The sequence below is a fragment of the Artibeus jamaicensis genome, unplaced genomic scaffold, assembly GCF_021234435.1.
Source record: "Artibeus jamaicensis isolate MK-2021 breed Jamaican fruit bat unplaced genomic scaffold, CSHL_Jam_final contig_515, whole genome shotgun sequence".
Lineage (NCBI taxonomy): Eukaryota > Metazoa > Chordata > Mammalia > Chiroptera > Phyllostomidae > Artibeus > Artibeus jamaicensis.
In genome coordinates, this window is record NW_026521869.1 from 135,277 (window position 1) to 156,315 (window position 21,039).

The 21,039-nt window shown below is 39.0% G+C and overlaps 1 protein-coding gene across 5 annotated transcripts in view; it reads right to left on the reverse strand.

Annotated features, from left to right (window-relative positions):
- NRP1 (neuropilin 1) overlaps positions 1-21,039 on the reverse strand; it is a 199,200-nt gene that overhangs the window by 84,954 nt on the left and 93,207 nt on the right. For all 5 annotated transcript variants that reach the window (XM_037127401.2, XM_037127405.2, XM_037127404.2 and 2 more), the window contains 2 exons: positions 19,551-19,706; positions 15,419-15,585 (listed from right to left, as the gene is read on the reverse strand). In XM_037127401.2, coding sequence (XP_036983296.2) covers positions 15,419-15,585; positions 19,551-19,706 — 323 coding nt within the window. The remainder of the gene's footprint in view (positions 1-15,418; positions 15,586-19,550; positions 19,707-21,039) is intronic.

Sequence of the window (21,039 nt, forward strand, 5' to 3'; positions counted from 1 at the left end):
TTATTCCCAGATACTTTATTTTTCTTTTTGCTATATCAAATGGGATTTTTTCTTTATTTCTGCTTCTGCTGATTCACTGTTGGTATACAAAAATGCCTTTGATTTCTGGATATTGACTTTGTAACCAGCTGTTTTGCCAAACTCATTAATTAGTTTGTGCAGTTTTTGGGTAGAGTCTATAGGATTTTCCATGTACACTATCATGTCATCTGCAAACAGTGACAGTTTTGCTTCCTCCTTTCCTATTTGGATGCCTTTTATTTCCTTTTCTTGCCTGATCGCTGTGGCTAAAACTTCCAATACTATATTGAATAGAAGTGGTGAAAGTGGACAACCTTGTCTTGTTCCTGATCTTAGTGGAAAAGCTTTTAGTTTTTTCCCATTGAGTATGATATTGGCTGTAGGTCTCTCATATATGGCCTTTATTATTTTGAGAAATGCTCCCTGTATTCCCACTTTGTTGAGTGTTTTTATCATAAATGGGTGTTGTACCTTATCGAAAGCTTTTTCCGCATCTATTGATATGATCATGTGATTTTTGTCTTTGCTTTTGTTTATGTGATGTATTACATTTACTGATTTGCGAATATCGAACCATCCTTGCATCCCTGGGATGAATCCCACTTGATCATGGTGTATGATCTTTTTGATATATTGTTGGATGCGATTTGCCAATATTTTGTTGAGGATTTTAGCATCTATGTTCATCAGCGATATTGGCCTGAAGTTTTCTTTCTTTGTTGTGTCTCTATCTGGTTTTGGAATTAGGATGATGCTGGCTTCATAAAAAGAATCTGGGAGTTTTCCATCCTTATGGATTTTTTGGAATAGTCTGTGGAGAATAGGGGTTAGCTCTTCCTTAAATGCTGTGTAGAATTCTCCTGTGAAACCATCTGGTCCAGGGCTTTTGTGTGATGGGAGTTTTTTTATTACTGCTTCAATTTCTTTTGCTTCAAATTACTTTTGATAAAGTATTTTAATTGAGATGAATTTTATATGAAACACATGAATATTCTAAATATATGTTCACATAAACTCTTCTGGAAATGGAAAAGTTCTTAGACTAAAGGAACTATAGTATTGTATTATAAAAGTTGATAATCCAAGGTGAATTTCAGTAAATATAAAGCTGAATCACAAATTATCTATTTCTGCCCCTTTTCCTTTTTATCCTACTCCCCTAAAGGTACAAAATGTCCAGAGAGAGGTCATGTAAGAGTCTTTCTGTATTTGTCTCAGTAAAAGAAATTCATTTATATATTAGTGGTTGATTTAGAGGAACAGTTATGTTAAATGAACAAATTCATTAGCTGATTTCTCTTTACATGGTAAATGGTTGCTAAAATAGTGTATTCTTTCCATCTTGGTATTGGAGCTTTCTAATACAAATAGCAGCATCCTTAAAAATGAATGCAATATTATTTAGGAACATAAGTTAAAGCTACAGAAATAGTATAATATATGTGCTATAGAATATTGCTGATCATCAGTCAAAATGACTAGTCTGGAGTTTTAAAGTAATGTTTGAAAAACTAGGCCAGTAAAATTCTGCATGTTATATCTTCATTTTTTAAGATTGGGAGCTTAAGAAAAACCTTTTTCTGTATGAGTTCTGGGTACCCCTTGAAATAGCAAACACATTTTCTTCAGCATTTCACAAGATTTGCTAATGTCTTCTTTACCATGGGTATTTCCCTCTGGAAAGTTTCTATTTCACTTCCAGACCCTCAAGCTGAAGGCTCTGTCCAATTCCTTGGAGTACTATAGTCATTAGCCTGTGACTCTCCTCGGATCTAGATCTTGGTTTTTCTCATTCTTCGAGGTGAGCATTATTGGCTTTAGTCCTAAATAAACATACCTGGTCTTTGAGGTGGAAGATGACTGTGAGGACTTCCTCCATACAGTTGGATACCTGGGACTTCTTCCCCCCTCACCTTTCTGCATTACTTATGGCCTATAAAATGCTCAGAATTAAACATGGCTTTTGTCTTCTTAAAGAAAGAAAAAAAGTGGATGTTCAGAGGACTTGAAGGTATGGCAGTCCAAGCCTTACAGATATTTCCTTCAAAGATTGGACAGACATGTAAAATGAATGGATTGGGCCTACCCTCATCTCCACGCTTGGGGCTGGGCTGCACTGCCTCACGCACCAGCACAAAGGAACTGCAGGAAGTCAGCCCGCTAGTGAAGCTTCTGTGTGAAATCCTGAAGTAAGCCTCACGGGGAAAACCAACCTAAACAATTACTTGATCTAAGCATAGAAACTCTTTAATTAATTACTTTTTTTTACTATGTGCCAACTTATATGATTATCAGTAGTATTTAATGAATTTCAGCTATGCTCCATAAATGTATAATTTCATGTAGGCAAGCCCAGAGTACCATCTGATAGATTAAATTTATTTTTAATAGAATCATAGAATCTTAAATGCTTGAAAGGATTTCAGAAACTGTCTGGGCCAATTACCCATTATCCCCTGAGGGATTCTGTCAATAGCCCTCTCAGGCTTGCTGAAATAATGAAAGAGCAGATTTATTTCTCTGCTAAATACAGAAAATGTAGTTATAAGTTTAAAGCATTAGAATCATAAGAGAAATAAAACTTTAGTGAAATTAGCCCTGGCTGGTGTGGCTCAGTGGATTGAGTGCTAGTCTGTGAACCAAAGAGTCACCAATTCAATTCCCAGTCAGGACACATGCCTGGGTTGTGGGTCAGTTTCCCAGTAGGGGGTGTACAAGAGGCAGCCACACATTGCCATTTCTCTTCCTCTCTTTCTCCTTTCCTTCCCCTCTTTCTAAAAATAAATAAATAAATAAACAATTTTTAAAACTTTGATAAAATTAATACTTCATTCTTCTGAAGGAAAGCAATTAGAAGAATGCCACAAATGCATTTTTAACCCCTTGAAGTAAGGGTTAAAAAAAAGCACAAGTCACCTGCACAAGTACATAATGTGCAATTAGTCTCAAGTTTTTATTCTGCTCAGTAGTTGGAAACATAAAAGCATAATGCATTTTATTACTATTGGGATTTATAGGGCATTTTTTTATTTGATCCACTTTGCTCTATCTGAACAGAGAATTGAATGAAACCTGAAGGCTAGGGGGTGAGATGGAGAAAGGAAGTGTGTGTGTGTGTGTGTGTGTGTGTGTGTGTGTGTGTGTGTGTGTTTTGGGTGAGCATCCAAAATTGTTATTTTGATTTGGATAAAAGTTGCTATTTTGGTAAGAAACTTTCAAATGGTGCATTAAATGAGGACTATAACAGGGCATAAAATATTGATGAGCATCTATCTGGGCTTCAAAATTGCCAGGGTGCACCTTTTTCAGCACTTAGGAGGTTGCTGTGGATGTGCTAGAGAAGTTTCAAACTGTTGGTTCTGCCAGTTCTGTAGAACACACATTTTTTTTGTTCTGGGGCTTTCAATATGAAAGTTATTTAAACCTTAGGAGTTTGTGTTACATTACATGCTGCATAAACATAGCCATTGCTCCTAAATGTGAACATTAATGCACTCTGTAAAGATACAATTATTATTGCTGGGACAGAAATCAACAAACGCCACCAAAGAAATTTGTTACAACTGCTATCATAAAGTCTATACATGTTATGGATTTCATTAACATTTTACTCCCTGAGGATTCCCAGTTGCACAATAACAGAAGTTCTTTAAGTTTTAAATACCACAGACAGGAACAGCATTTCACCTAAAACAGATGTGAGACCATCAATCTTGGTTTTTTATTAGTCTGTGGATATGAGACTTTGGTAATCGATAGCTCTTAGTGTGTTGTTGTTTAGATTACAGAATTGGAAACTTAATAGTATTTTTCCCATGAAAAGATAAGTTAATAAGCAATAGACAGACTTTTCAAATACAGTTTCTTATTCTTGATTATATTTGAAGTTTAAAAAACACCTTTGATTTGCACACTTCAAAAAAACTCAAACAGACAAAGGTCAGTGACACACAATGTCCAGGTATAGAGAAGATCATTTCAGTCTTATTTTTCCTAAATCTTGTCAATGATGACTTGTGATTTTTGTCCTTGGGTTTCCCTTTCTTAGTTTTATCCTTATTAGTGCATTTGGAGACCTGAGTGTGCAGTATCCTAAAGTAACATCTGTATTTATTTGAAAATAGTGAACCTGAAGATAAGTAAGCAAAGCAGTTTATGAGGCTATATTCCTACAGAAGGTAAATAGATGAATCTGTATTTTTGGAAAACAAAAGAGCTACATTTCTGTTCAAATATCTATGATAAGCAGTTGAAAAGGAACAAAAACCAGCCAAACAACCAGTTACTTTTAATCTCAAAATGCTGATTAAACTGACTATTTTAAAAATAACTTGACTAGGGTTTGGGGCATCTTCTACACCCTGCTTTTCACTGGGGGTTGATTTTACCTCCAAGGGGACATTTGGCAACATCTGGAGACATTGTTGATTGTCACAGTGGAGACATGTGTGAGTGTGTGTGTGTGTGACTATGTTACTGTGTTAGTGGGTGGAGGCTAGGGATACTACTAAACATCCCACAATGCACAGGACAGGCCCCCAACAAATAAATATAATTCAAAATGTCAGTATTACCCAGGCTGAAGAACTCTGCTTCTGAGATAGACCAACCATATGTTTAAGTTAAAGCTTCTATGGTGAGTGTTCAAATTAATAGACATCATTTACCAATAAACAACTAAGTAGAACTATGCTGGGCTTTCAGTATTCTTGCTTGGTCTTCAGGAAATCATCATTTTTCAAAAAGGATCCAAATCCATTTGCACACATTGTTGCAATTAAATAGTAGCAAAGAAGTGAGAGAAAGGACACTAAGATTCTAGTTCAGCTACATGATCTTGCACATCACTTAACCTCTGAACATATGCAAAATAAGGAATTTACACAAAATAATGTTTGCATCTGTCATTAGTCTTACTCTTACTCTACATATTCTAGAAAGATAAAAGTTCTTCTAGGGTGTAACTATGAATGTTGGCTACAAATATACACTGGCATAAAATATTAAGAAGCCCAACTGTAAGCAAAATGAAATGTGCATACTATGAAAATTAATTTGTTTTTCAGTGTAATTTTCCCTCACATGTGGTTCTTTTAATATTGTCTTTTCAGTGATGCTTCATCATAAAAATCTGAGAGGTTTCTTTAAATGTCATACATTTTCTTTAGGGTGGGTCGACATGAAATACCCTTGTACTAATTAATAAAATAATTTGGCTGATTTACAAAACTGAATTAAGTGGTCAATTCAGTTTTTGACCAAAATAGTTAAAAATCATCTTTATATTTTCTATATGAGCAAACAACCGGTTATAAATGTCTAAATAATTCTGTTACATGTGCTTTGTTTTCCCCAAGTCATATCTTCCCTAACTTAACCTGTTCTTATATATATTTCCTTTGAATCACTTCCTGTAATATTAAAAGGCAAGGTACCAGAGAAAGCATTAGAAAAATCTCCCTAGAAGACAGCAACTGGGAACATGGGCCTCCTGGGTGGATAGCTAGTCATAGATTAGAGACATGTGATACAGGAAGGGTAGGATGCAAAGCATTAATTTTATGTAGAAAATAGAAGTCAGTAAAGAATAAGGGCAAGAGAACCAAAGGCTCACCTGGGAAATTTTTTTAAAGCAAATAATCTCTATTCCAGATCAATGTTTTAGCTAAATTAGCAAGTTAGCAGACTTTTGGCCAAGATGGAGTCATAGTTGGAAACATTGTGCCTCCTCGCACAACCAAAACGAAGGACAACAAAGATTTAAAAACAAAAATACAACCAGAACAGACAGAAAATTAACTGTATGGGATTCCAACAACCATTCAACCAGACCAGTAGAGGGGCAGAGTTGGCGGCCAACTGAGAGGGGTCGAGGCAGGAGAAGGCAGTGGCTGCCAGATCCGAGAGCACAGGTGGCCCAGGGCTAGCAGACCCCCAACAGGGGAAGGAAACGAGCAGAGCTCAAAAGAAGGTTGGCTGACCTCAGACACACATTCTCGTGCAGATAAACTAGGCAAAAACGGGCAACGAGACAGACTGTGCAACCCAGAGCCCCAGTGACAGGAAATAAAGCCTAAAAGCACAAATTGAAAAGGTGGCAGGAGAGACTCCCCGCCTCACAGGAGAGTTTGTTGGAGAGACCAACAGGGTCCTAGAATGTACACAAGCGTATCCACCTGGGAACCAGCACCAGAAGGATCCAATTTGCTTGTGGGAAGGGGCAGAGGGGACTGAAATTTGAGACAGAGCAGAACAAGTGCCATTGTTCCCTCTCTGACCCTGCCCACAAATACAGCATCACAACCCAGCAATGTGAGTTGTCCCATCCTGGTGAACACCTTAGGCTTTGCCCCTTACTATCTTACAAGTGAGACAGGACAAAAAAAATGGCATAAACAGAAGAATAGATCAAAACTCCAGAAAAAATACAGCTAAGCGAACAAGAGATAGCCAACTTATCAGATGTACAGTTCAAAACACTGGTGATCAGGATCCTCACAGAACTGATTGACTTTGGTTAAAAATTAGGTGAAAAAATGAAGGCTATACTAAGTGAAATAAAGGAAAATGCACAGTGAACCAATAGCGATGGGAAGGAAACTGGGACTTAAATCAATGGAGTGGACCAGAAGGAAGAAAGAAACAACCAAACAGAAGAGAATGAAGAAACAGAATTCAAAAAAATGAGCAGATGCTTAGGAACAAACCTTCAGGACATCTTTAAACATTCCAATATCTGAATTATATGGGTACCAGAAGGGGAAGAGAAACAGCCACCAGTGCAAAACTTATTTGAACAAATAATAAAGGAGAACTTCCTCAATCTGGCAAAGGAAATAGACTTCCAGGAAATCCAGGATGCTCAGAGAGTCCCAAAGAAGGTGGACCTAAAGAGGAACACACCAAGGCACATCATAATTACATTTGCCAAGATTCGAATGAAGGAGAGAATTCTAGAAGCAGCAAGAGATAAGGGGACAGTCACCTACAAAGGAGTTCCCACCAGACTTTCAGTGGATTTCTCAAAAGAGACCTTACAGGCAAGAAGGGGCTGGAAAGAGGTATTTCAAGTCATGAAATCCAAAGACCTACATCCAAGACTGCTCTATCCAGCAAAGCTTTCATTTAGAGTGGAAGGGCAGATAAAGTGCTTCTCAGATAAGATCAAATTCAAGGAGTTCATCATCACCATTCCCTTATTATATGAAATGTTAAAGGGACTTCTCTAAGAAAAAGAAGATAAAGAATATGAACAGTGAAAGAACAGCAAACTCACAGTTATCAACAACCACAACTAAAACAAAAGCAAACTAAACAGACACCTAAAACAGGAGCAGAGCCATAGAAATGAAGATCTCAAGGAGGGTTAGCAACAGGGGAGTGGGAGGAGGAGAGGTGGGGAGAAGTTACAGGGAATAAGTAGCGTAGACAGTGGGGAGAAAATAGACAGAGGGAGGGCAAGAGTAGTGTGGGAAATGTAGAAACTAAAGAACTAAGACACATGGACATGAACTAAAGGAGGGAAATGTGGGTGGGAGGATGTGTGCAGGGTGGAGGGGATGAAGGAGGAAAATGGAACAACTGTAATGGCATAATCAATAAAACATTAAAAATAAAAATAAATAAATACATACATAAATAAATTAGCAAGTTAGTATCAGTTCCAATAAATAAGCGGCAGCATGCTGGTGCAGGAACACACACACACTCACACATACACTCACATACAGAGAATACCTGGGAAATATACATTCAATTGAACAGCTGTATTTTCCCTAAAATTTTCAACACTATATAAATATTTTCTCTTTATAAACAATTACATAGTTTTCAAGTGTACAATATCATAACACAGCATCTGTATAATGTGTAATGGATTTACTACCCCAGGTCAAGTGTCCTGTCACTATTTTTCCCCCTTTACCCTCTCTTACCTCCCCAAACCCTTGTCCCTTTAGCAATCATCATTCTTTTGTCTATGAGGTTCCTTTTTTTCTGCTTAACACCTTCACCTTTTTCACCCAGCCTCCCAACCCTCTCCCCTACCCTCCCAAAATTATATTTCACACACATCATTCCAAATTTGGGTAACCCAGTGAACTATTTCTGTCAGTTCTCTAGTTACACATGCATAAAGTATAATTTTATTGCAGTTTCAGCAATTTACTAATGCTCTGAGTGAGATAATGTATGCAGTACAGTGTCTCGTTTGTAAGCACAGAAATATTGAGCCAGGATAACCTGGCTCAATATATGTTCTGGATTAGTCAATTTAGCAGGTGAAACCAATTTTGAATACAGCATTATAGATTATAAACCTGATAGAAACTAAGAATTATATAAAAATTCAAAAACTACTTCACAGAAGATATCCACTCTATACTCAACACATTAATATGAGAATATAAAAGACTTGTCCAGAAAGTCAAGAAGAAAAAATTTTATATGTCTTATTAAAATAAATTACATTCTAAAAGTTTAAGGTAAATTACTCTAGTTCCTTGCTTCAATTTTAGTAGATAATTCACTTTAAGGATAAAAACAAGGGTCTGAAATAAATTCTTCTATTTGAATAAGCATCACTCAGTTCTCTGATCTAAAATTTGCTGAAAACATGTAATAATACTGTGTCAGAGGGAATACTTCCAAGAATTCATGAATTGTTTAATTCCATTTGATACTAAAAGGACATTGAGTAAGACCTTTCTTAGCTTCTGAAATCAAACCAATGCCTTCAAATTATCTTTTGTCTCTGGTCTCAGAAAGTCATAACTGATCATTTAATTTTGGAATCATGACAGAGCCACTTTAGAAGTTGCTGGTGGCAGCAACTCATAGTCCTGGATTGATGTGGGGGAACCCGTGAGTAGTCAACTTCAGAGGACCTCCTGCACTAATGGAGGGACCCTGAGCCTGGGGGTTAGGAACCTGGCTGTGTGAATAGCAGTCTCTTCTGTGACCTGTGAGGCCTGAAGACCTCACATGGCTTTGTTGCTTTTGACTGTATAGTTGGCATGAGAATATCTGCACAGCTTACTTCACATGATTGGCCCGAAGAGCTAGGCAAACTCCAGCTGCACTCTGGGTTTTGTCAGACTGACCACAGTGGTGATTCCCAGCTGCTGCCTGCTGTCAGATGTCTCAGTGCCTCCTGCTTCCCTCCCCAGTCTGTGGAAGGAAGTCCACTTTAGTTGTGTAAGGCTATTTTCCCACCATGGGCATCTCTTCACCAAGTCAGGATTCTATGAGTTGTTTAACCTCTCTTGGCCTCATGAACATGCAAATAAAAATCTGTGGTGTACTTAATTTACACTCTAAGACTAAAATGGGATGTGTATGCAAAAAAGCATTTAAAAGGAAAAATGCTACTGTCTATGCTACTTATTTTCTGTACCTTCTCCCCCCTTCTCCTCCTCCCACTCTCCTGTTGCTAACCCTCCTTGAGATCTTCATTTCTATGTTTCCGCTCCTGATCTAGTTGTCCTTTTAGTTTGCTTTTGTTTTAGGTGTGGTTGTTAATAACTGTGAGTCTGCTGTCGTTTTACTGTACATATTTTTTATCTTCTTTTTCTTAGATTAGTTCCTTTAACATTTCATATAATAAGGGCTTGGTGATGATGAACTCCTTGAATTTGACCTTATCTGAGAAGCACTTTGTCTGCCCTTCGATTCTAAATGATAGCTTGGCTGGATAGAGCAATCTTGGATATAGGTCTTTGGATTTCATGACTTGGAATACTTCTTTCCAGCCCCTTCTTGCCTGTGAGGTCTCTTTTGAGAAATCAGCTGACAGTCTGATGGGGACTCCTTTGTAGGTGACTGTCCCCTTAGCTCTTGCTGCTTCTAGGATTCTCTCCTTCCTTTTAATTTTGGCTAATGTAATAATGATGTGCCTTGGTGTGTTCCTTCTTGGGTCCAACTTCTTTGGGACTCTCTAAGCTTCCTGGATTTGGGCAAGAATAGCATGGGAAATATAGAATCTAAAGAACTTGAGACACATGGTCATAAACTAAAGGGGGGGTAATGGTGGGGACGGGGGGTAGGGTGGAGGGGAATGAAGGGGGGGAATAGAACAACTGTAACAGCATAATCAATAAAAAATTAAAAAATAAATAAATAAAAGGAAAAATGCTATAAAAAACCCTAGGCTTTGTTATTAGAACATGCCTTCCTACCTTTTGTGACAGCATGGATGGAACTGGAGACTATTATGCTAAATGAAATAAGCCAGTCAGTGAAAGACAAATACCATATGAGCTCACTTCCATAAGAGGAATCTAATGAACAAAATAAACTAATGGGCAAAATTGAACCAGAGGCACAGAAACTGACTGACAGCTAGCTGTAAGAGAAGAGTGGGGATGTGGGAACTGACTGAAAGGAGGTAAAGGGATTAGTCAAAGAACATATATGAAGGACCCATGGGCATAGACAACAGTGATGGGACTGATAATAGAATTGGGGAGTGGGCTGGGTGAAGAAGGGGACAAAAGGGGGAAAAGTATGTCAACTGTAATAGCATAAACAATAAAATATATAAAAAACCCTCAAAACATATCTTACACTTACTTTGAAAATCCACCAAGCAACCTAAAGGCCTCAGATTTGACCAGTTCTGCATGTTGAACTTTAATGAGGGCACCTACTCTCTTTGACACTCTACTCAGTGCCCAGAACTGAGTGTGTGTGTATGTGTTGTGGTGGGTGTGTTTTGATTCACATCAGCCCACCTCCTTATCACACTAAGGACTTTTGTTACTGGTGTCTGCTTTCAAAGGTCCTTCCATTGGAAAACATGGAAATATTATGCAAGAGAAATACATAGGAGACAAAAGGGAAACAAGCTTCCTGATAAAGTTAGCACTGGCTCCCATCTTCTGGAACTTTTCTTTTACTCATACCTCAGGGTAAACATGTGCACTTAAACATGTAGTGGAGAGAGACGGCACCCTAGGGTCAGGGACTGATGTATTCTAACAGCTACAGACTCATCTCAGAGGGCTCCTCCTTCTGTGTGATTAATCTATAATGAGGCTGATTTACCAAACCAAACAGGATATGGTTTAGAAGTCAACTGCTTCCTGGTCTTCTGGAATAAGTGAAGGCATAAATCATCTAATACTATTTTTTCCCCACAAAATACAATGCCCTCAAATGTGTAGAAGAGTAGAGTGCAGCTTGAATTGGTTTGTCAAGTAATTCTATACCTAAAGTCATTGGAGGGTGTGGTAATTGATTAGTGCCTGGTGCCATTTTTATTTCTTTGGATTAGCAAAACTCATATTCCATCCAGCCATGATGTCTCTTGCCTTTTTTCTTCTTGTCTCCTGGCATTTTAATCATGGAAAAGTCACAGTTGTTCTGAGGAAAGTGCTCCCAAGAGCTTTAATTAAAGCTGGAAGGATAAATTTGTTTGTAGTATGGAGAACACTATCATTAATAAAACACTGAAATAATTAATGAATTAAATTCTGCTTTGTGTGTGCATAGCTACATTTAGGATCTTTGAGAACGTGTCTCCTAAACAGACAGGTTTGCTATGCACTTATTTGCAGAGATGAAAAAACTAAACTAAGACTGTGTTTCTCCAAGATTCATTGCATTACAAACAGCTAGAGCTGAAATGGAGAAGGTAACATTATCTTAATTTTGTAAGAAAAGGAACTCAGTTTCAATAACCTTAATGGCTTGGGATCTAATGGTGTGTTTGAAAATTAAGGTTTTTTAAAGCACCACTGATAGCCTGAGTCTCCTCTTTGAATCCTTGAGGGTTCAACCAAAAACAAAGAGAAGATTAAATTAATAATAAGACAAGCAGTTCTAGGACACAGAACAGAATGAATAGTTTGAAGAAATGGGCAAATTTCATGGTGTGATTAAGTCTGCCATTGACGATTAAGAGGTTTCAGCCATTCAGGATATGAAGGGGCCTTTGGAGCAGGATATGACCATATGCAGATCTGTGAGTCAAGACTTCCCTTCCTGCTCCTTCTCACTAAACCTTGCCTCTTGTTTTTAAGCTTTTCTGGCAGACAACAGACCTCACAGGAAGCACCACTGTGAATATTCATGTCGATGGTTAATGGTGCATTGTTTCTTTTGTGTCACTCAGTAATTTCCTAGAGAAAACAATGGGAACCGAAGACTGTTCCTGTCTTAGAGAAAAGTCAGTTTCCAATATTGCCTTATTAATTTAACACATGCAAGTGTTTGTCCTTGTTGCTACAGTAACATGTTTGTGGTATATATTTGATGCAAAATGAGAAAGAGCTCAAGAAAACAGATGCCATCCGCATACTCATGTGCACAGACACAGAAATGTCCATGAGCCACCACCTCTGTGATAGGGTGTGTGCCTCATGCCTGCAGTCCAATTCTGCTGTACTTGGGTAATCTGTAAAGCATCCATCCAATACAAAACAAGGAACTAACCACTTCCATGTAGTATCTGAAAAGCTGGAAACACATGAAATTATTCATAATTATGTATTGGGTGGATGTTAGATGCTTCCAATTTGTACACAGATACAACAAGCATGTAAATAAGCCCCCTGAACTCCTGAAGGAGGAAAAGCTCATTTTATGTCAAGGTGAACAGATGCCAAGCTTCTCTAACATTGACCTTCTTGGGTGATGAAGGAGCAAGGCCCCTGCATCGCAGGCTTAGAGGGAGTGAGCACCCAAGTCATGTTGGCATGTTACCTTCTCAGTGGGAGGAAAGTATGGTGGAAGGGAGTGATATTTCACCAGATCCACTTTAATGCATAGGGACAGTAATGGATGATAAAGATGCAGCATACAAACTAGAAAGGAGCTGGTGCTGGAGTCCCACAGACACTGCTTCGAAGCCCGGTCACTAATTGTGACCTAAGGCAGTTATTAATTTCTCTAAACCTTAGTGTTCTCATTTTTAAAATGAGGATAACTGTGTCTTCTTGGAAAATTTCTGGATTAAATAAAAATATGCCAAGTATTCAGCAAGGTCTGGCTACATAGTAAGCACTCAATAAATGGTAACTATTCTATGAATGGCACAATTGTTAACTGTGTCTACTTTTCCCTCTAGTACTGGTCAAATGGTTGCTATTGGATGTGTAATATGGCTGTGGGATGTGCTTTGGCAATAAAATGTGGGTGGAAGTGCTCTTTCTGAAGGAACTCAAGAGCCAAAGTGTTCTGCCATACTCCTTCTCCCTCTGTCTTGGTGACAGTTAGCTTTTCAGATGATGGCCACTCCCTTGTTTAGGTCCTGGTGCGAGATGTAGAGTAGCCCTTGGCTGATTAGAGGTGGAAGGTAGCATGAGCAAGAAATAAATCTTCTTTTTAAAAAAAAAGATTTTATTTATTTATCTTTAGAGGGGAAGGGAAGAAGAGAGGGAGAGAATATCAATGTATGGTTGCATCTCGGGGCTTCCCTGCTGGGAACTGGCCTGCAACCCAGGCATGTGCCCTGACTGGGAATGAAACTGCGATCCTCTGGTTTGCAGGCCCATGCTCAATCCACTGAGCTACACCAGCCAGGGCAGAAATAAACCTTCTTGTTTGGTTACTTCACCTCTCCTGACCATACTTTCATGGAAGAGACGGAACATTTGAGATTTTTTTCTTCTGGGGCAATCTCAAGTTGTGTCTAACTCCTGAGAATGATGTAAACCCTGTCTTGTTGGAAAATGCTTTGCAAAAGCCCCTTTTATCTCCTCATGTTTCTACAGAATGGCCTCACATAGAAGAATTTCTTCAGGTGCAATTTCAGACATTGCAAGACCACTGCCCTAAATTATTGAGAGCTCTCCACATTCCTGAGACTAGGACTACATTACCATACAAACACACTTAGCATTGCAAAACATAAGCTTTCCTCTAGAGGCACATCTGTCAATCACACAGAACTGCTTGTTGGCTTGGGATGTGGAAAAACAAGTTACCAAGAAATATTTTGACATAGGCAAATTTATTTCATTTCTGACATAATCTAGAGCAGATTAAGCAGTCTGAAGGCAAAAATCTCATCTTTTCTCACCCTCTAGACATTTCTCAGCATTATCATTTAGAGGTTAGCATAAGTTCAGTTTTCTGTAATAGGCCATTTCACTTTAAGTGTATGTTAAACTAATATTGACCTTTCCAAAGTAAAACAAAATTTGGTATTTTGTTATCAAAAGACTGGAGCAGCAATAAATGTGGAAAGTAGGGGATTAATCATCTTGTTCTTTTCTTGCCTAGAACTCTCTCTGAGAATTAGTCATTTATATATATTTTGCAATGAATGTAAAACAGGCAGGTTCTGCTTACCCCCCTCAAAAGAAAGTCTGGATCCTTCAGCAAATAACTTTGTATAATTTGCCCACAGTTCATCCCAGTCAGCTGATATGTGTGTCTCATTTGACAATGTGTGAGAAAGTCAAGAATGCACACATCAGGCCTCGGGAGGGAGTATCCAGACATCAAGGTTGGGCAAGTTGAGGATTGGGAGTGGTGTTGGGATTAACTGCATGGAAGAGTGAAGCGTGGAGGTATTGGTGGGGGGATGAGAGTCTGTGGGGAATATAAGGGTCATGGCAGCCAAGGGAATGCCAGAGCAAAGTGAGGAAAGCAAAAACAATTTCACTAATAAAAACATTTATTTATATGTGCATTTTATACATGTATGTGTATAGCATAGATAGTATATAGAAAATAGATGGGGGGGACAAGAATAGTATGGGAAATATAGAATCTAAAGAACTTGAGACACATGGTCATAAACTAAAGGGGGGTAATGGTGGGGACGGGGGGTAGGGTGGAGGGGAATAAAGGGGGGAATAGAACAACTGTAATGGCATAATCAATAAAAAATAAATTAAAAAAAAGAAATAAAAAAAACATAATCCACAGAGACCAATGCCCTCAAATAAACTGCCTCCTAGGCATGTGCTATACTGATCTATGTGGAAAAGTAAACCTCAATCCATTTCTTCCCTTCTTCTACAGGAATAAACAAATATAAAACTCTATACTTGGAAATAATTATTTCATGCAAGTCTATAAATAGATTTAATATATTTCATCAAGGAATAAACATCTGTTGAAGTAGGAAGCATATTAATAAAAAATGTGCAATTTGGGGGAAAAATTGGATCTTTCAGTATTACCAAAGTGAGACATCTATGCTCAAATTCTGTAGAGACCCATATGTAAGTATCTGAGAAGACATGTGGATTTTCAGGGATATCACCTGGGCCTGCTTTGCTCTGATGGTGTGCTATTGTGACACAATGATGCCACAGAGTCATTCATTGACCATTGGCCTTCTTTCCTCATCTGAAGGCATTTGGCAGTCATTGCTTTTTTTCAACAGCCTTTTTAGATGACCCAAATCATCTCCCACCCTGAATGTGTCTCGTCTCATGCAACATACCTGTATCCACTCTCGGAAGGAATCTTCTCCAGGGGTCCACCCATTCTCTGGGTAGTTCAGGCGGGAGCGTTCTGAGGACCAGTTGGTGCTATACTGGGAAGAAGCTGTGATGTGGTCAGAATGAATCTCTCCTGATTCCATGCCCAGAGCTTCCATACATTTGAAATCTAAAGGGAGGGAAAATGGTCTAAAGTCATTAAAGCACAGGACACCTATGTTTCCTTTTTTAATCTGGCAGACTAAAAAGTTCATATTCTATTCACACAAAGTTTTACAAAAGATGACAGCAAGGGACTTATTAAAACATAGCACTAATACATGTATTTTCATGGTAATAATTTTTATTTGTTTGTTCCTTTATTTTGTTTTATAGAGTACACATATAAGTGAAATCATATGCTGTTTGTCTTTCCCTATTTCTCTTACAGTATAATACCCTCTAGATCTACCCATGCTGTCTCAGATGGCAAGGTTTCATTCTTTTTTATGACTGAATAATATTTCATTGTATGAAGTCTGTCCAGAAGGTGTCTGGCCATGCAATGGCCAGAAACAATGAAAAATAGAAACATTTATTGAAGAAGATACAAGAAACATTGCATATAGGACAATTATGCCTCAGTCCTCTTCAAATTAGGCACCTTGGGCCACAGCTGGCATAGCTCAGTGGACTGAGTGTGGGCCTGCAAACCAAAGGATCACCGGTTTGCATTTCTCTTAATCCCTCTTCATTCTTTCTGAGCCTCTTTTCATTTTCTTGCTCTTTCTGTGAGATGCTTTCTACCTTGTCCTCCAACTCACTAATTTATTCTCCACTTCATCTGCCCTACTTTTGAATCTTTCTACTGTGTTCTTCAATTTGGAAATTGTATTCTTCATTTCCTCTTGTCCCTTGCTGATAATTTCCATTTCATTTTTCATGTTGATGTAGTTTGCAGAGAGATCATTGTAGTTCCCCTGTAGTTTCTGGTAGTTCACTGTGAGCTCTTTGAACTTCGTAATAACCAGTGCTTTGAATTCACTATCTGATAGTTGATCAGCCTCTATTTCATCTAACATTCTTTCTGAAGTTTCTGCTTTTTCTTTCATTTGGGGATTGTTTCTTTGTCTTCCCAATGTTTGAGACTCTTCTTGTTAGTCTCTGCTTCTAAAATTGATCTGTTCTGAAAGCCTGGTTTTATGGTGTGAACTTCTGTGGTATGATCCTTGTGAAGTTCAGTGGTGCAGACTCCTTGAAGTTTCTTGATGTTCTCCATCTCCACCTACTCTCACGCTGGTCCTCGTGCTGGTCCCTGCGTTGGTCACCTACCACTGCTGAATGTCCCAGCTCTAGTAGCCACCTCCTCTAGTGCCCAGGCCCATTACTATGGCAGTGGCACAGGGGCTTGGAATGTCCCGTCTTCCGTAGCTGGCTCCTCTGCCGCCCGGGGCCGTCACAGGGGTTTGGAGTGTCCCAGCTCCCGTACCTGACTCCCCAGCCTCCAGTCCAGTGGCTATGGCAGTGGCACAGGGGCTGAGAACGTCCCGGCTCCCGTAGCTGGCTCCTTGGGGCCCAGGCCATCTCTATGGTGGCATCACAGGGGCCTCTAGTGTCCCAACTCCTGCAACTGACTCTTCTGTTGCCCAGGCCGGTAGCTATGGCATCGGCACAGGGGCCGAGAATGTCCCAGCTCTGGTTCCTGACTCCTCTGTCACCCAGGACTGTCACAGGGGCTTGGAGTGTCCGGCTCCCATACCTGACTCCCCCGCTCCCTGGCCTGTTGCTCTGGCAGCAGCACAGGGGCCGCATGTGTCCCAGCTCCAGTAGCTGACTCTGCTGCTGTTTGGTGTTTCAGCGTCGGTCACAATCTCTGGTCTTTTAATTTCATAAATGCTGGGTAACCGATGTTTTATTGTGCTGTTTCTCTATAGATCTGCCAGGGTTTTCACCCATGAGTACAGGAGCTAGCATCGGCTCCATCTTACTCCATCGCCATCTTCCCAGCATCCCTGGAATCTTTTCCCTTTCAAAGGTGATTTTAGTTTTGGGAAAAGCCAGAAGTTGCAGGCTGCCAAATTGGGGTTGTAGAGAGACTGAGTCACCTGGTTGCTTTGATGTTTTGCCAAAAACCTCTACAGGCGATGTGATGCATGAGTGGGTGCATTGTTGTGATGAAGCTGCCAATCACCAGTTGCCCATAGCTGCAGCCTTTTGAATCATTTGAATAGTTAATTTCCATGGAGGAATGTTCAAGCTTAACACAAAACCTGATGACTATTCATTGCTCTACTGGCTCAGTAATTTTGAATACAAAGGCCACACAGTACACATGCTCACTCAATGGTGTTCGCTGCCCCCACTGACTAGTATAGTGAGGTTGTCATTGTTCATACATGCACATTCCAGTCCTCTCTCCTTCACTGCCAGGTTACACAAATGTCGCTGAAACTATTCTCATTAAAAATGGCTGGATTTTTTCTGGGCAGACCTCGTACATATGAATCACCTAATCTTTATTCATTAGTCTATCAATGAACACTTTGGTTCATGACAATAATTATTTTAATACAAGGCTATGAAGATCTCATAGCAATTAAATATTTCCCAACTAGATCTAGGTTGACAGAAATACTATTGGAAATGTATTAGTAAATGATGAAAAATTCTGATTTATTTTCAAAGTTGAATGTATGTAGGTGTCACATGGGTACACACCAAAAATTATGTTTCGGTAAAATTCTACTATTAAATTACTTCCTCCAATATCTAATAAATGTGAAAAGTCTCTATTTCCACTTACAATACCTGCTGGGTGGATAAAAAAACCACCTGTTTCTGAGCTCTTTAGTTCTTATGCTGCCTGTCCCTGGCCTGGTCATGATTATTTACATCATTAGTTTATTTTATTAAAACATGAAAGTATCTATCAGAGGTAAGCTGCAGTATCACCTGGTTACACAGAACACAACGGTTTGGGAGCATAAAATAATAATGTTAACAACAATGACCATGTATTTCATTAGGTTTCATCCACTCAATGAAGTGGTAAAATATGAAATTGATAAGACATATAATATTGGGAAGTAAATCATCAGTTCTAGGAAAATGCGAATCTAAAGTACTAAAGTGAAAAAAGCTTTAGAGATGAAATAAAAGATTCTCAACCACCCAAAAAATCTCAGTTAATCAAAAATGTTCATTTTTTGAATTTTCTATCACAGTAGTTGAGGTTTTATGGCATAGAAGGTTTTAATTTACTGGTTTCATATTTTTAAGGTTAGGTTTGTTATTTCTAATATAAAAATATTTATAGGCACAGAAATACAAGAATTAATGAAATAAGTACAAATAAGTTTTTGAAATTTAATTGGCCTTTTTGTTTTTCAGTGAGATCTGGTAGAAAAGAATGAGCATATCTGTGGGACAGGTCTCCAAACAGCCCATCTTCTCCCTATCCTACTTTACAACCTGACAGCTAGAATTAATGAAACACAACTTATTCATTGTTCTTCAGCTTTTTTTCTTGGGCCCTTCAAATAGCTAGAGATCATGTAAATTGTGAAGAAGGGCTGAGTTAGTAGAGTATTTTAATACAATGCAGACACATATTCCTTTTTTTTTCTTTCGTGCAAAGTTGTAAAAGAAATGAAAACATACTTCTTTTACACGAATACCCACTTTCATTCACATAAGAAAGAAAGATGCAATGGCTTCCACCAGGGTCTCCATAGGCCAAACCACCATGTTCCATCCATTCCACAGGGCTGCCCTATCAATGAACTGCCACAGATTCATTCCCACCAAACTGATCAATGCCTGTCCTTTTATGAATCTCAGCCTAGTATATACTGGAGGGTACCAGGTGGGTGGCCTGGCATACTTCAGTGTTTCAAGGCACTATTTTTCCATTTTCCACTTCCTCCCATAATTTCAGAAGCTCACAAGCAGCCATCTCATTTACAGTTTTACTAAGAAAGCACACCAGATAGTTCTTCCTTTTGATATTCGTAAATCCCATTTAAAAGAGAAAAATAAACAGCTGGCACTCCAATTCACAAAACATCTCTTTAGTGTTTCATGCTGCCCCAGGTGTGTGAGGAGGAATAACAAGGCATATTTACCACAGGCTTTGCAAGATGAATAAGCACTGACCTTCTGAGAGGCTGCTCTGCAGGATGCTGTAGTTTGCTGAGAAGCCTTCTTTCGCTATGGCACTGTCAGTATAAAAAACCATCGATAGAATGCCTGATGAGGAACGAATTCGACCTGGTGTTTTCTGCCCACAGTAACGCCCAATGTGAGGGCCAACTGGGAAGGGATAAATAGAGAGAACATTAAATTATCTTTTCTTCCACAGCAGATGCAAGAATCATCATTTGCAAACATGGTCTCCAGCATAACATAGAAGTATTTTCCTACCCAAAGTGCTTCCCTTGGTTAATTGTTTTACGGTGACACATGTTGGATTAAGTTTGCAGAGAGGGTTTCCAAGTGTCAGAAAGGTAGTGAAAGATATAACCACATTCTCTAGGGAGAAGGATTGTTTTCAGGAACAGAATCAAAATGCTTGCTTCAATTTCAAAGAATGAGATTTGAGCTACTAAGTGGCACCTTGACATTCATCTCCAGAACAAGACTGCACACCCAGCCCCATGCTATGGTCAGCAAGCTTTCTTGGAGTTGCCTACCCTCACTCCCCTGCCTTTGAAGGAGAGGACTATGTCCTAGGAACTTGTCTGGAACCAAGGCAGTTCCAAGGATCTGATCCAGCCCTGCAAAACCCCAATCTCCATCCTCTTCCATAGTTTAGTCCTGGAGGTTTATTATGACAAACATCACTGATTTAGATAAAATATTATGTCCAACACAGGGCTTAATCTGAACACTAATTTACAACTGTAATAATTTTAAAATTTAGAAACTATAGAAACCAATAGCAAGTTGTAATCAAAATGAAAGGAAAATACATCTTTCTGACTTATGTCCCAGTTTTTTCTCTCCCAAACGTACAAGAGGTGACTGCATTGACCTGGTGTCCAGTTGCCCAAAGAGGGCCTGAGCAGCTGTTGACAGCATGTAACAGGAGAAAAGTGGTACCTGAGGGAGTGAAGGTTTGGGAACACCAGCTGGTTTATGATAAAGTTAAATTGCCATTTTGCTTAAACTAGCCACCTCCTTGTTGAAGTGTTTTCAGACAAATCTTGACAAGTAGTAATTCTAAGTTACCTCACAGATGGTACAGAAGCCCTCTGAGCTTGGAGAATTTTTCTGTTTTCTCAGTAATACAAAAAAAAAAAACAAGTTCCATTTTCTCTAGGTTTTCTCATTGCTCATATAGTAAAGACATACTAGACAGTTTGGGCTTAGAAAGACAATGTAGTATGGACCATTTCCCTCTCCAAGAAACCTATGGTTCTCTGCATTGCAACTAAGAGTTATTGCTTTGTTCAAGGAAGTACAGTAGGTGGACTTGTTCTTGGCAGGATGGGCCTTCAACAGGGAGGTGGTATTCCAAAGCTTGTGTATGCAGCTTGGACACAGAAGGCTATGGATGAGAGCTAGGAGAAGCTCCAAGTGTGATTAAAACATGAACCTCACAAGAAGTGATTGCTAGGCTGTTAACTAATCTGAGTACCCTGCT